This window comes from Notolepis coatsorum, assembly GCF_963971535.1.
Source record: "Notolepis coatsorum genome assembly, chromosome: 7".
In the NCBI taxonomy this organism is placed as follows: Eukaryota; Metazoa; Chordata; class Actinopteri; order Aulopiformes; family Paralepididae; genus Notolepis; species Notolepis coatsorum.
The window spans coordinates 51081209-51097912 of record NC_140171.1 but is presented as its reverse complement, the minus strand read 5'-3'; the positions used below and the strand labels follow the sequence as shown (position 1 = coordinate 51097912).

The 16704-nt window shown below is 44.8% G+C and overlaps 1 protein-coding gene across 1 annotated transcript in view; it reads right to left on the bottom strand.

Moving 5' to 3' along the window:
- chrna6 (cholinergic receptor, nicotinic, alpha 6) overlaps positions 1-207 on the bottom strand; it is a gene marked incomplete at its 5' end in the record, with an annotated part of 52239 nt that extends 52032 nt beyond the window's left edge. Inside the window, one exon of the mRNA XM_084317971.1 lies at positions 150-207. Within this exon, the coding sequence (XP_084174097.1) occupies positions 150-207 (58 nt within the window). The remainder of the gene's footprint in view (positions 1-149) is intronic.
- Positions 208-16704: the final 16497 nt, after the last annotated feature.

The window sequence follows — 16704 nt, the reverse complement described above, 5'->3', positions numbered from 1 at the left end:
CTGACGCGCAAAATCAACAACTGTATCATCTATCTCACACTTTTATAAGACAAGAACAGACGCTGGGTATTTATATCTGCACGATGAGGCTACACAATATGCATACATCTCACAATGCGTTTGTGGTATTATATAGGTATACAACTCACCCTCCGTTATTAAGGCCACGAGAAGAAGCAGCAAAGTCCATCTCGCGGCCGGATGCATCTCCGTTCCGTCACTGGGGATCCGTCTCCCCTCCGAATACAAAAACACGGGATGTTTAATCTGTGAGGATAAACACTGTTTTAATGGCACAAAACGTATGTCTCTCTCCAGTAACCGTCTGTCTGCCGGTGGGCTCGGCGCACGCTGATCTCTGCTCACGACAACTTGGCTTCGTCCCTCCCACCCCTTTGAGCGCACAGCGCGCCTCCACACGCCACACACACATAGGCTACACATACAATTAGAAAGTAGCCTAATATACGTTTTTATCAGTCACTTTAATTGAAAGAGATGTATACGGTTATTATCGCTTAACTGAAGGGGAAGAGGCGACACTCGGCTTCAGTATATTTCAGCACCACGGACAGCGCACCAGAAATATGCTCCACCCGCTGAGATTCAGTTGAACCATCAAATGAACCACCTGTTCTATTGAGAAGTAGACTATACTGCCTGGTGTCATTATGATTAGCTATGAGTGGCTTTGCTTTTATTGTTTTTAGAAAGAAGAATAAAAAAACATGATGGCCCTCCTTGGTAATTTGCAGACTGAACTGCGTAAAGGCCATGCAGGCAATGTTTCTGCTCAAACTGCCAGCCGTTTCCAACATACCCCGCAGCACTGAGAAGTGTGAGAAAAGTTGTTGAATTCTAAAACACGCTTCAGTCTCATTAGAGCATGTCCACATGCACGTGCATGCGCTCACGCCAGGTAGCCTATATCCATTGGTTTGTTTCCCCCGCGAGCTGATTACATTTAGCCTTGGATTTTACACGCTTGGCTTGACGTCATCAAACGAATGTCATTAACTAAAGAAAATAAGAGGCGCTCCGCTGAGCCGAGGCAACACACAACACATGGCGTGCGAGGAGCCTTGAATCGAGCCCTATACGATGCACCGGCGTGGATGTGCGGGCACGGGCATGGCGCAAACATCAGACAACTTAGAGAGAGAGAGATGAGAGAGAGAGAGAGAGAGAGAGAGAGAGAGAGAGAGAGAGAGAGAGAGTGAGAGAGAGAGAGAGAGAGGAGAGAGAGAGAGCTGAGAAGAGAGAGAGAGAGAGAGAGATAGAGAGAGAGAGAGAGAGAGAGAGGAGAGAGAGAGAGAGAGAGAGAGAGAGAGAGAGAGACCACACGGAGGTCACACATGGAAGCCCAGCTGTTTGTTTTCCCCTTAATTAATAGCTGTTACGTCAAACTATGAGTTTATATCTGCTTACTGTGTGTGTGATAAATAGCATGTATATTTAAATAATATCCAAACACTAACTTAACTCCTATACAGCATAGCACCTCCTGGGGGCCAAAGCTGAGACCCCAAGCTGTTGGTTGATCTGGGAAGAGTGGGATCATGAATGTAGGGTTTTAAAGTAGGCTATGCACACGCACGCACACACACACACACACACACGCACGCACGCACTCACGCACGCACGCACACACACACAGAGGGAGAGAGAGAGATACACAGAAAGAGAGAGGAGAGAGAGAGAGAGAGAGAGAGAGAGAGAGAGAGAGAGAGAGAGAGAGAGAGAGAGAGAGAGAGAGAGAGAGAGAGAGAGAGAGAGAGAGAGAGAGAGAGAGAGAGAGAGAGAGAGAGAGAGAGAGAGAGAGAGAGACGCAAAACATTGCACTATACATCTTGGGCAGAATATAAGACAGTATCTATAGACGGTTTAAACTTGACAACATACATTATTCTAAATGGACCCAGTTTATTTCCTATTAAAGTGTTTTCTAATGCAATAACTGACAGGTCATCAAGTGGAGTTGGTCTATTAACAATGAACTGGTGACTGACTTTGTGGAACTTTAGTTTGAGCAGTCTTGTATTTAAATGTTGGGCCTGCAGCTCTGAGTCTGAAGATGCACCTATAGTAACATCACCATGGGTACTGTCATAGTGTAGGAGTCGTTCCACTATCCACTGTCTATGGAGCAGCTACAGGATGTATCACTTGAGTCTTGTCTCTGGCGTTCAGGAGAGACTTGTTCATACACATCAAAACTGACCCATACATTATAATAGAAATAACATTATGATAAAGAAATTATATTTTTATTATTATTATTATTATTATTATTATTATTTATTTATTTTTTATAGAAAGGTCACAATATAAATGTACAGTTTGGAGTTGAAAATGTACGGTAATGTCTTATGTTTGGCAAAGGGTACTCCCCCCTGCATAGCTACAGCACTACTTGGTTCCCATTATTATAGATAATGCATTTTGAATGAATAGGTTGGGTTGTATAACTAAGTCTCATTTTGGTATGAATTGTGCCCATTTACCAAATTATGATGTGGTAGCCAAATTATAAATGCATAAGAGACCACAGGACTTTGGTGCACTCATTAGGCCACTCACCTGTAAGTGCCCCCACGTCCTGTAAATGACTTTGTGAGTGACTGACCTTAAGTTGATCTAGATAATGGCTAGCCAGTTGCGTAAGAAGTTTGAATATAAAAAAAAAATGGACCTCCCTAATTTCTAAACCCTGGCTACAGCCCTGGGTGTTCTACTACTGAGTGTTCTTTGTACCAATGACCACCAGCGATTTGCGATTGAAACATCTGTCCTGTCGTAATTAGCATACATCGCTGGTTAAGGACTGGGGTGGGTTCTGTCCTTGAAGCATTTGCAATTGAAAAGTCACAACAGTAGTACTGAGGCAGTGACATAAAGGTGTGTGTTTCAGTCTGGAGACTACTGTAGCTACTTTCTAACTAGCTACACCATCCCAACTGTCACCATGTCCCAACCAACACCAATCTCCCCTACTCACACACACACAGTACCTGGGGTTGTCTGTATTTAAAATCAGAATTCTAGAGCGCAGACTAAATTCCAGGCTAACATTCCCTGAGTTGTGTGATTGTGAAATAGAATATTGACAACACAATCCTTAAGAGAAAATAAATCCATATGATCAGGATGTATTCACTATTGCGTTCAATTCTTCTCCGTACTTTGCAACTACACTACAGTATTAACTCAGCTATATGAATGTGAAACCTGTGGTACTTTTATTGCATGCCCAAATGCACCTAATTTAAATAATTAGCAAACCAATATCATTTGATAAAGTGGAGGGATGTATGGGTATGGTAACCTTTGTTAATGTATAGTGTTGTACTGAGCAGGGTATTCCATTGTATATTTCTGCAGTAAGTGGGTTACAGAAAAAGAAAAAAAGGTAAATTTTGTTATGAATAATTCTTTCACTTTTCAATAAGCTGGATAATTAAAGCATCGCTATAGGTCATTAAGATCTAAAGAAAGCCCTTTGAGGCGTGTACATCTTCAAACCTTTTGCTCAGAGTTCTGTTTTGGAATTCTACAACTATGGTTTCAATGAGCAGCAGCAATCAGGTTCATCATCATTGGAATGTTAAATTCCCCAAATTCGAATCACCACATCACCTTGATCGTGCACCTCAAAGGGTTAATAAACCAATGACAAATTGTGCCATATAGCTATATATTCCACTATATTACTTGGCTAAACTGCTGGAAATTAAATGTAGCATCTACTTCTGCACCATTCATCAATGATTTTCATATTCATAGCCATGCATTCCCTCTGTGTATAACCTGTATGTTCTGATGAAGGTCAAACCATTATGCAAAAATGAAAATAGCATTGATTTGAACGTGGCTGAAAGTGTGGAAGGATGCGTTATTATCCAGATTAGGAAGTAAAAGAGAGCAATAACACAGAGGTTTGTGCAGTGTCTGGACGCTAGCAGTGCAATATAAAATCCCTTAGTATGCACATGCAGTCAGGCATTACGGTACACATGCAAATTTTCTTCATGAACACACACATCTCTCTCACACACACACACACACACACACACACACACACACACACACACACACACACACACACACACACACACACACACACACACACACACACACACACACACACACACACACACACACACACACACACACACACACACACACACACACACACACACAGACCCTTCCGTGACACCCCCCACCCCGTCAGCCACATAACCAGAAGCAAACATAATCAACACCAATGTCACACCAATAAATGTCCCCCCCCTCGCTTCAACGCAAATAGGATCCATTAAAATGTTGGACTTGTTCCTCTTATTTTCCTTTTTTTTCAGTTTACATTCACATGCTAGAATCTTCCCTGAAAGGTGATGTGTGAGGAATAAAAGCGAAATATTCAGCAGAACGAGCAGAAAGGGGGATAATGTGTTTTTGCTGTCACCGGCATCGAGACACGACACACCTGTCCTCGTCTGCCTCATTACTGAAGGAGGTATAGGAGAGGAACTAGGTGGAAATCAGTGTTTCTGTCAGGACCAGTTAGTGTGAAGCCCCCATACCATATCCTGCTGGATATGCCTTCAGCCATGTTTAATTTATCGCTGTTCCTATTTTCCTAAAAGCTGAACGCCATTAGTGCCCCCCCCCCCATCCCCATCCCCCATCCCCCACCCCCTCTGACCCTTTCTCTTCCTCGCCCTCTTTTTCTCTCTGCCCAGTTTTTCCCCTCCCCTTTCTAATCCCACCTCAACGTCTCTCTTTCTTCACTACTGTCAGCTCCCCCCTGCAACTCTTTGTCCTGGACACTGTGGGAACTCTTCATCTCAACATGTTAGGCTTGTATCAGGTCTGGAAATCCTATTGTCTTGAAACAGCCCAGGTAGAGATAGATTTCACTTGTTCCAATGCAAATTAACTTCCTTCAATACAAGCGTTGAATGGAGCAGCAGGATCTTGGATTCACGGAGATCACTCTTAAGTTGATCCTTGGAACAAGCTTGTTTGTTTTGGAACAAGTGAAATTATATCACCTCCCCGTTGGCAGATTTCGTTCACTAAAATAAGATATTGATATAATATTACATTCGGCCTCCTTAAGATGGAGATTTATGTGTTGCGGTCTCCATCTGCTCCCCTTCGTCTTTCCATCTCCCCTTCTTCTCCCCCTTCTCTCCATCCTTGCTCTCCCTCTCTCCCTCCACCCCTCTCCTCTCCATCTCTCCAACACGTCTCTCCGCTCTCTTCCATATACAAGGGACACTGGTGCCTCTTTCTGCCTCAGATAAAACTTATAAATATACCTCTTTTCTGCTCCGCTGCAAGTTTTAGACTGTCTTGAATTATTCACCTCAGCATATTCACCACAGTCACCACCTTGCGAGAAGTGCTTTTATTTTCAGCCATGAATGATGGGATCTGGATGGTATTTTTATTTCTTTTTTTACCCCCGTCTTACCGTAGGGTCTCTGCAAGGTGGGGTTAATGGAGCGGAGCTGGTTAGAGGCTTCTGGAACCTTCTGGAAGATGGAGAGGGTGATATCATGCTCTCCTTCGATGTAGAGCAATAACAATGGGGTTATAGTAAGAGACGTGGTCGGTTACTGTATATGGAGAGAAGAGAATGTATGCAGATATTTTACAGAGGCAAGATAAGATATGATAAGATAAGATATGATATGATATGATAGGATAATATAATAGCAGGATCCCTTCATTATCTGAATAATATAGATTTAATTTGACATTTATTTAGTATACAGGTATTCTGTACAAATGATTGCAAAAAATAAAAATAAAAAACAGTACCTCAAAATTTTGATTAAGAAATGTAAGAAACAAACCATGCCACACAAAAGGTACCATGCCATACAACAAATAAAATAAAATAAAACAAATATGTATAATAGAAACGTGTAAAGTAAAGTAAAAGAAAGGCTAGGTTGTATGTCTCCCTTTCAAAATATTTATAACTCTCTTCAGATACTCTTCAAATATTTTCAAAAAATGGCTGGTGACCGGTGCGGTCGACTTTTAAAGTCGTATTTCACTTTGGTGCAACATTTATAGTATTTGCCAGGCATATCCCTTTGTGGATTCACAAATTGTCAGCCACCCAAAATCTGCTGCCTGAAATACCTGCAGTGATGTCACTGATTTGCTTGCATGTTGCCCTGTGTTCTTTGTCATATTTTTTGAAGTCGTTTGGAATGGATGGCCTCAACTCTGTTGGTGAATTAGCATTCCTGGGGCGGCTAATGACAGAGGTTGACAGCGGAGTCGTATGGAAGTAAGCTTGTTGTTAGAAAATGATTATTTGAGTATTGCTTTCAAACAAATAATAACATCACTGATGGCCATATTCTCGTTCATTTACTCTCAATAACTGTCAAACTGAATTAATGTGTGCAAAACTGTTTTTGGAAGTGTGTGCTATCATACACACATATAAATAATAAATCAGCATTGTTTATTGGTGAAGTGCCCCTTTAATGCTTTTTCCGTGTGAATATTTTAACTAAAGCCTCTGATTTTTATAACTAAGCCTCAGACCACATTCGTTCCCTTTTTCATTCCAAATTTGTCCAAGGTAAGCGACAGTTGTGATTGGAGGATCAAGAAAAGAGGGCAGGGTTTGAGATAGGTCCAATGTGCAGGCAAGGAGAAGCGGCAGACAGAACTGGATAAAACCCAATATGGGTGCGTTTAATGGATGGTCAATGTCCAGGCAGGGATCGGTACACGGGGTGGTAATTGTAATGTCCAGGGTATACACAGGGGCAGGAGAATCAGACAGACAGGGTCAGAGCAGGGGCAGGTGTCGTCAACTGGGCATGAGTCAGAGCAGTTCCTTGTGAGCCAGGCCAGTGTCTCCAAGTCTTAGCCGGGCAGGTCAGTGTCTCCAGGTATTCACCGTGCAGGCTAGGAGAGAGGATGAGAATACAGTTAGACAAGGTCAAAGAACGAGAGATCCAGGTGAACAACTAGAAGTATCAGAATAACGAACACAAGCAATATAACATGACTAACTGGTAACGAGAGTTTACGTTCTGACAGCTTCTCCACGTCTGGGGCGGGGTTATATACCATGATGTACTCTGTCTACAGACCTCAGATTAGCTGCCTCGTTGACCATAATGAGAGCGGGAGAAGGGGGAAGAGAACAGAGAGAGGAAAGGAGCACTGACAGGCCGGAACCATGACACCAATGTGCTTTTCGAGGAGGCCACATTTGAGCTTTTCACATTTAGTTGAACCTTTGACCTGAAGAGCCTTTTAAAATAAATTGTCTGTTATAAAGTTAGAAGAGAAAGAAAAGTGACTGTTCAATTTAGTTATCGTTGGAATTCCAGTTGAAATCTTGAATAAACTAAGATGTAGACTTTTAGCCATTTATCTGTCCTTGCATCCCACAAGGAATTGGAGACAGCGTCATGTTTTGTACCCTGTTATGTTCTTAGATAGCTGAAAGAATACAAAAATTAAATAAAAGATGTGAAAACAGGGAGCTGGAATGCTCTTAAAATGTTAAGCAAAACATGTACAGGTTGAGAGAATTCATAACCATAGAAACGGAACTGATGATGGATTAACGTGTCTGAATCTCATGCAATGATGTGAGCACAGCATACAATAATAGCCGTGTCCTTGAGCTTTGGATTACTGCACAAACATGCACACGCACACACACATATATACTGACACACGCACAGCATACAATAATAGCCGTGTCCTTGAGCTTTGGATTACTGCACAAACATGCACACGCACACACACATATATACTGACACACACACACAAAGACACACACACACAAAGACACACACACACACGCACACACACTCTCTCTCTCTGTACACTATACAGTAGGTGCGAGCAAACATGCTTTTGCTCATGCATGCACGCACACACGCGCACACACACACACACACACACACACACACACACACACACACACACACACACACACACACACACACACACACACACACACACACACACACACACACACACACACACACACACACACACACACACACTTAGTTGTGCCTGTATGTACCTAGTGATGATACATTATCTCTTCTAAGTTCTAACATCTATAGATTCCTATGTCGGCTTGCATCCACACAATGGCCCAGGTTTGTTTCTTTGTGCATTTTCCCAGCACAACCGTATGATATTCAGATGTTGTTACCTCTTCAGACCGTGTCTCTTTACATCAGCGCAGGGTTCTGTAGATGTGCTTCCTCCACGCTACCTTTTCCACCATGGTCTTTTTTTTCCGTTTTTGCAGAGAGTTTTATTGTTTCTGTCATTGTTTATGTTTGTGTGCTTCTCACATGTTTCTCATATCCGCTCGTATCTGAAGCTATTCACATCGGCACGACAGTGCGGCTGTCCCTTTTCACCTGATCAATCAGTCATTATTGTGCCGTCTGAAGCCATTTTAGTTGTGTACAGTGTTGTGTATGTATTGTTTGCACGTTTTCACTTTCAGTCTGTTGTCTGACATCGGTGCTAGACATGTGCTAGATCTTTTTTTTATGCTGATGTTCTGCTTTTAATACTGGATATACCACCATCTAAGAACCGACTGGCTCTTTATTCATATGCACTGGTGGGAAAGCTATAAGGCATGGAGACCACGCAGTGTGAGCTGAAACAGGATTCAAACCCAACCCGACAGTGAATAACTGGATTCTAAACATGTGCTTTTAGACTACTTCGCCATCAAACTTTGAAAGGCCATAGCCGATATAGAACCAATAACGTCCTAAACGGGACCCAGTGAGCTGCCATGACCACAGAGCGGTTCCTCAAATAGGAATTCTATAAAGAACCATTTAGTGTGTCTTAAATGCACAAATCGCTATGTATTAACTAGCATGGACTGCACTGATTCAAGTTACATGACACATTATACCTGTATCTTCCAATCGTAATGAAAGAGATCACACATACACACACACACACACGCACACACGTACGCACGCACGCACGCACGCATGCACGCACGCACGCACGCACGCACGCACGCACGCACGCACGCACGCACGCACACACACACACACACACACACACACCACACACACACACACACACACACACACACACACACACACACACACACACACACGTGCGCACCATTAAACTCCACAGGTTGTTAAGTCTGGGAATTGCAACTCAGTGATTTTCTGAGTTGACGGGTATGAACACATAGCGTGCGTGCGGCAGCGTACTAGCATGGCTCAAGTTTTACTCTTACAGCTTGTGATAGCCGAGAGTGCCTGGGTGTCCTACACACACTCGAGGCACGGGCAGAGGGGAATACTTAAACACTTTCAAACTTCGTTTAGTAAACCGTGGGCGGTTGTTTAAAGAACATCACGCTCATTAGTAGTTCAGATGGAAACATAGGTCCACGCGCATAGGGTGGATTTTTTTTCACCACCAGTTTTTTCTTAATCCTTGAAGTGTCTATTAGTGTTAGTGGCGTTGGATATAATTTATGCATGATTGTGGTGGTGAGAGGGGAAGGGAAATATCAACCCCTTTAAAATCCGGGTACAGCATACAACTGTGCTATGGGACCTATTAGCAGAGGTGAGTCACCACGATCTGAGAACATTTGAAGATCGCTCTTTTGACCATTATGATATGTTTGTTATGCAAGTAGGGCTCAAGCAACACAGTTAAAGTGGTTCCAGATGGGAGTCTTTAAATATTCTGACCTTGGCTATAATATCTAACTAGGCTCTTTCTGCGCTGGTATATATGAAACTGGTCTGGGGTCAGCTCTAATCAGCAAATGGCATCCACACACACACACACACACACACACACACACACACACACACACACACACACACACACACACACACACACACACACACACGCACGCACGCACGCATGCACGCACGCACGCACGCACGCACGCACGCACGCACACACACACACACACACACACACACACACACACACACACACACTGTTATGTACTAGAGGCCTGATCACTCCTGTGTCACCGGGCATGCAGGTGAGGCCTGCCAATTAGCCAATTAGTGCTGATTGGTTACCTGCTGGGAGCTTTAAAGGCAGACCTAGTAACACACATGCAGGGTCTGGAAGCATATGTACTGTAGTCATATCAGGTTAGAAGGCGCACCTGTTTGGGATTGTTTGTTGGATTTATTTAGTTTGTTTGAGTGTTTGGTGAGCATACCTGGTAGCACCTAACACCCTGCGTGTATGACACGTCTATTTGGGGTGGGTGTGTTTTATTTTTATGTTTTTTTTTGCGTCCTAGAAATGTGCGCTCTGTAGCACACATTGCCACCGCGTCCCTATGGTTATTATTAGTGGCTTTGGCATTCTTTATGGTTCTTCAGTGGTTCGTCGTGGTTCTTTGGTCGTTCTTCAGTGATTCTTTAGTGTTTCTTTAGTGGCTCTTTAGGTAGGTTGTGTGTGTGCTAGGGTGTTTTTGGCAGCTTTTGTGACTCTAAAGTGAACGGGTTGTGGCGCTGGTACAGTGACGATGGCTTCCATCAAGGACTTTGTTGATCGCCCGTCTCATGACATATTGGAGACGTTTTCCAAAGAACAACTTCTAGAACTTTCTGTACACTACGGGGTAGAGCTTACTGCAGGTGAGAAACGTTTGAAGCCGACAGCCTTAAGTGCTTTAAGGGGGTTACTCATTAGAGAGCAGGTGCTTGAGGAGAGGGTAGAGGAGCCTCCTTCGTCTGGCGCGTCTCCGCTATTACCTGGTGTAGAGGGTGAGTGGAGGATTAGGGAGTTAGAGTTTAAGGAAAGGCAGCTAGAGCGAGAGCGTGAGGAGAGGAGAGAGGAGCGTGAGCTTAAGGAGAGGAAAGAGGAGCGTGAGCTTAAGGAGAGGAAAGAGGAGCGTGAGTTTAAGCGTGAGGAGCGTGAGTTTAAGGAGAAACAAATGTTGCTGGAGCACGAGCGTGCACAGAAGGAGCTTGAATATAAGCATGCTGCCTTGCAGGCGGGTGCTCTGCATCCAGAGTCACGTTCCGGGTTTGATGTAGGCAGGAATATTAGGATGGTGCCACCATTTTTTGAGAAAGACGTGGAAAGATATTTTCCCCTTTTTGAACGGGTGGCAACCACATTGAAGTGGCCTGATACCGCCTGGACACTGCTGCTGCAATGTGTTTTAGTTGGTAGGGCACAAGAAGCCTACACTGCTCTGTCCCTTGAACAAAGCGCTGATTATGAGCTGGTTAAAGCTTCCATTTTGAGGGCTTATGAGTTGGTCCCCGAGGCCTATCGTCAGCGTTTTAGAGGTTATCGCAGGTCGGAGGGGCAGTCTTATGTTGAATTTGGAAGGGAGAAGGAGAACCTGTTTGACAGGTGGTGCACTTCTCAGAAGGCAGAGTCAAGAGAGCAGCTTAGGCAGTTGATTCTCCTAGAGGAATTTAAAAGATGTGTTCCTGATACCGTTTCCACACATCTAAATGAGCGTAAGGTATCGAAGATAGGCGACGCCGCTGTCTTCGCTGATGAGTTTGTGTTGACACACAAGTCCGTGTTTTTGGAGGACTACCGTGTTGAGTCCGGGGATAGGCGTCCTGTTCAGGGGGGGCCGTTTCCCAAAACCTGTCTGCTGGTCAGTTAACTTCACCTCCTAGGCGGGGTGGTTCTGCTGGTGCATTCCCAGAAGGGATTATCTGTTTCTACTGTAAAGAACCTGGTCATATCGTTGCTGGGTGCCCGGTGCTTGAGCAGAAAAATGTCAGAACCGTGGCTCTGGTAGAAACCATATGCAGAACGCCTATGCCAACGTTAGATGGGGATGGGGGAAGTATCAAACGTGTGGACAAAGAGCTTGAGGGTTCCTCAAGGTTTATGATGAATGGATTTGTTTCCCTGACTAATGCACTAGAGTCCAAACAGGCTATAACAATTTGGAGAGATACCGGTGCTTTTCAGTCCCTCATTCTGGAGGGGGTTTTGCCGTTTTCAGAAAACTCTTCTTTGCATTCCGGTGTCGTTGTTCGGGGCTTTGGGGGTGGATTTGTGGATGCACCTTTGCATGAGGTCACGCTCAATTCTCCCTTAGTATCAGGCAATGTTGTTGTGGGGGTATGTTCTCACATTCCCATAAAGGGGGTGTCCTTCATTCTATGGAATGATTGGGCTGGTGACAAAGTGTTGGCTACTCCGGTTGTAACTCCCATTCCTGTGGTTTCTGAGGTCTCTAATGAGCTGGCACAGAAACATCCAGGAGTGTTTCCTGTGTGTGCTGTGGCACGAGAAATGTCAAAGGACAAAAGTGATGTTGTTGATACTTCGACTTGGGACATTACACTTAGTGACACATTCTTTGTTGAATTAAAATGTGTACCTGTTGAGAATTTTGGAAAGCACACTGTGGATGTACCTCTGCATAATGATTCTCTTGATTGTGGTTTTGTGTTAGGCCCGGTGGTGAAACCAGAGTTGACATGCGTGCCGGAGAAGCATGTGACAGGAGATGATATGGCAGCGCAGTGTCTCAAGGTCTTCCCAGCCTGTACGGTGGCTGAGGCCACGAACGAATTGGAGGATGAGTGTGGGAAGGGTGCTATGAGAGGTGCTGTTGTTTCATGTGACACCGTTCTAGTTGGAGAGGCTACTAAGCTTGACTTAGGCTGCCAGCCTTCCCACAGTAGCTCTATTGTCCCTAATGTTTCACTTGTGGGCAGGGATGGTCCCAGTGTGTCAGTTGATGATTCTGACATTGATCCACATGTCCACACTGATTCTCTGCCATGCACTAGGTGTGATGGTCAACCTAGTTACCTGTGTCCTGTGGAGCAGGAGCCGCCTTCGCGACCTGGTCTGTTGAGTGGCAGCCATTTTGATTTTGATCAGGACAATGTTATTTTGGGTGACGCCATTTTAGATGGTGTTCCAGACGTTATTGTGACTGTCGTACTGCCATGTTCCCGGTACACTGGGGCTGTACCTGAGGCGGTACATCCTACTCTGGATGTTCACGGTTTGCAGTATCCTGAACTGCCAGTGCCAGGTGGCATGGATATGGGTGCGGTGGTGGTATCAGTGATCTATGGTTTTGTTGTGCTGTGTTCTGTTCTGTTAAGCGCAGTTCTCAGGTTGATTTTGGTTTGCAGTATAATTTTGACAGATCGGTATCGGTGGTCGTGTTCGACAGGGGCCGACCCGGTTCTTGCCTTGAACCATTTTGATGTTTACGTTGGATCCTCCAGTTTACCCCTTGTTGTGTATACAGACCATAACCCTTTGGTTTTTCTTCGCAGCATGGTGAACTCGAACCATCGTTTGATGCGATGGAGTTTGTTCCTCCAGGCGTATAACTTGGATATTCGCCACATCGTGGGAGGGACAACGTGCTAGCAGACGCCCTCTCACGATCATAGTACCAGGGTTTGTGGTACCCGTTATCGCTGTTGTGGTAGTGGCCCTGACAACTAAGGGGTCACAGTTGTTTTTTGTTTTGTTTATGGGTTGTTGTGTAGTGGTTGCCTCTTGGGCAACCAGTTTGGTGGGGGAGGTGTTATGTACTAGAGGCCTGATCACTCCTGTGTCACCGGGCATGCAGGTGAGGCCTGCCAATTAGCCAATTAGTGCTGATTGGTTACCTGCTGGGAGCTTTAAAGGCAGACCTAGTAACACACATGCAGGGTCTGTGCTTGGAGAAAGAGCTGTTAGGTTCTTCAGTCCTTGTCCGTTGGGTTTGCACTAGTACCTTAGTTACATTTACCTTAATAGTTCCTTGAGTTAGTAGCACTTTGAGTTAGAGCACAGGGTTTTGGTGTTGGTTTGCACATAGGTTGCGTGCCCCTGAGCCAGGGTCGTAACACACACACACACACATACATACTGGAGAATTATCCGACGTTTTTCCCAATATGTTCATTATTATTATTCTTCATTATTATCATAAGTAACATTTATTGTATGCGTTTATTGCATGCGTTAGTTATTATCTGGTGCCGCCTAGTGGACGCACTTTGGAACACGTATTGCGACTCTGGACAGGTAAGCTGTCTCTGCGCCGGCGCGTCGTGCTATTTAAGTGACACTCTTAGCCCTAGGCTGTAAGGTGAAAAGCCCTGTGGGTGAACTCTGACTGGCCAACGGTACGTTGCATTGTATGCACCGTTAATATCCGCATTTATCTTTGATTCATATATCTAGTTACTAATTAATGCCGTTTATTTCCTTTCCTTTCTATAGGTAAATAATCTGACTATACGCTGACTAACGTCTGATTGTACACTGCTGACTACACGCTGACTAACGTCTGATTGTACACTGCTGACTAACCGCTGATTGACTACTGACTAAACGCCAACTACACTATCAAGTACTGGCGGTTGCTAATTGCAACCTAACTAGCAACGAACTGTTATCATCGTCGACTTCGTTGAACATTACCAAATGCCATATCGACCTTTACTGACATTATCCACTAACGCTTGAATGCAAGCTGCTACTAACTATCAGCTACAAGCTAACCGCTTGCTTAATTGGCCACTTGGTGATTATTGCAACAAGTAATAACTGGATGTTGGACATTGGAGTCCTAATAAACAAACATTCTTACAAAGTCCGAATTGTTTCACTGGTTTAATTATAAGTCATTAGCCCACACCCTTCCAAGGGGGACATCTAGTTGACTCATTGACTGAGACTGCTAGATAATTGGACAATTATTTACCGCACGCACCCCGATACGAGACGGGACAGACGGTATGCAGAGGGAGGTGCCTGCGTGAGATACCATCTCAACGTCAAGGTGGAACCAGGATGGGGTGGATACACACGACGGGGCACATCGAGAGGACGCAGTCAGCTCAAGGGAAGTGATAACGTTGATGTTGACTAACTACTGGGTTGGAATCGCCGTATTCTGCCCACATGCTGGCTGCTTGAAGTGGTGGAGTCGCCGAATTCCATCCAATGCTAACTGCTAACACCGCTAGCCATCCAAATGCTAACTGCTAGCCACTAGCCAACCAATGCTAAATGCTAACGCTGTTAGCCAACCAATGCTAAATGCTAATGCTGTTAGCCAACCAATGCTAAACGCTGTTAGCCAACCAATGCTAACACCGCTAACCATCCAAATGCTAACTGCTAGCCACTAGCCAACCAATGCTAAATGCTAACGCTGTTAGCCAACCAATGCTAACACTGCTAGCTGCCAATGCTAATGCTGTTAGCCAACCAATGCTAGCTAAAGAACATTATCATTGCCTTCACCTATGCCTTTGCTGTGTTGAACCTAGCAATTATATTATTGCTCCAAACGCTGTGAACATTATCATTGACACACCTATGCCTTTGCTGTGTTGAACCAAGCAATTATATTATTGCTCCAAAACGCTGTGAACATTATCATTGACACACCTATGCCTTTGCTGTGTTGAACCGAGCAGTTGTATTGTCGCTCCAAACGCTGTGAACAGTATCTTTGACACACCCATGCCTTGGCTGTGCTGAAGAGCAGTTGTATTGTCGCTCCAAACGCCGTGAACAGTATCTTTGACACACCCATGCCTTGGCTGTGCTGAAGAGCAGTTGTATTGTCGCTCCAAACGCCGTGAACATTATCTTTGAAACACCTATGCCTTGGCTAGGCTTCAAAGTACCACTACGCATAGTAACTTTGAATCACCTCTTCATGCCGTGAACGGTACTATTGATGAACTGACCTAAAGTAACTATGTTTCATCCGACCGTTTTCGAATTGCTCTTCACGTCGTGAACTGTACTATTAATGAATTAACCAAAAGCTGTAACGGTGCTCACCAACTCTATCCTACTTGCTCACTCACATTGTGGACTGTACCTCAGGTTTCAAGTGAGTTAAGCGAAACTACGTTGACCCACCATACGGTCCCGTCACTAACCCCTGCTGGGGACAGTGTCATTGTAATCACACTGCTACACGCCAACTGTACAACTGTGCTTCTGACTGTTAACCCCATTGTTTACTACTGCCTGCGACCAGTGACTCAGCCGCAAAAGAAGCTCCAGTTGGGGCAACGGCTGACTGGGACAAGATGGAGGGTGTAGATGTGGAAGAGCTAAAGAAGAGGCGTACTGCGGCGCAAACAGCTTTCACAAGGAGAGCCAACCAGGTAGCTGACAATGTTGACACCGCATCGCCAGCGGAGCTCGTCAATGACAGGAAAGCTCTTCAAATAGAGTTTGCGAAGCTCGTTGACACGACGGGGGACTATGTTGGAGCATTGGAGGAGGCCGACGGAACCGCACATGCTACCGTGATAGCCGACGCCACAGCAAAGAAAGACGCGAGTAAGCAGAGGAAAGCGGCACTGGAGAAGAAGATCTTCTCGGAGGTATGGTCCCGCTTCGTTCAACCAAAGTTAGGCCCCCTTGAAGTGGAGTTCGAGGAGGCCTTGGAAGAGACCAAGAGACTCAGCACCCAATGGGCACCCAAAGACAAGAGAGCGTTGGAGGGAAACAAATTGGAGAGGAGACTCAACGCCTTCGAACAAATGGTGAGAGAGTGGAGATACCTTCTTCCAACTCCCAACATATCTGAATTGGAGAAGCGGTACAGGCACTTGGACGAGGAAAGAGCAGCACTAATGGACAGGTGGTCGACCCTCCTAGAGCCTGGTGGAAAGGGTGACATTGGAAGTGCTTATGAGGATGAAGAGGAGG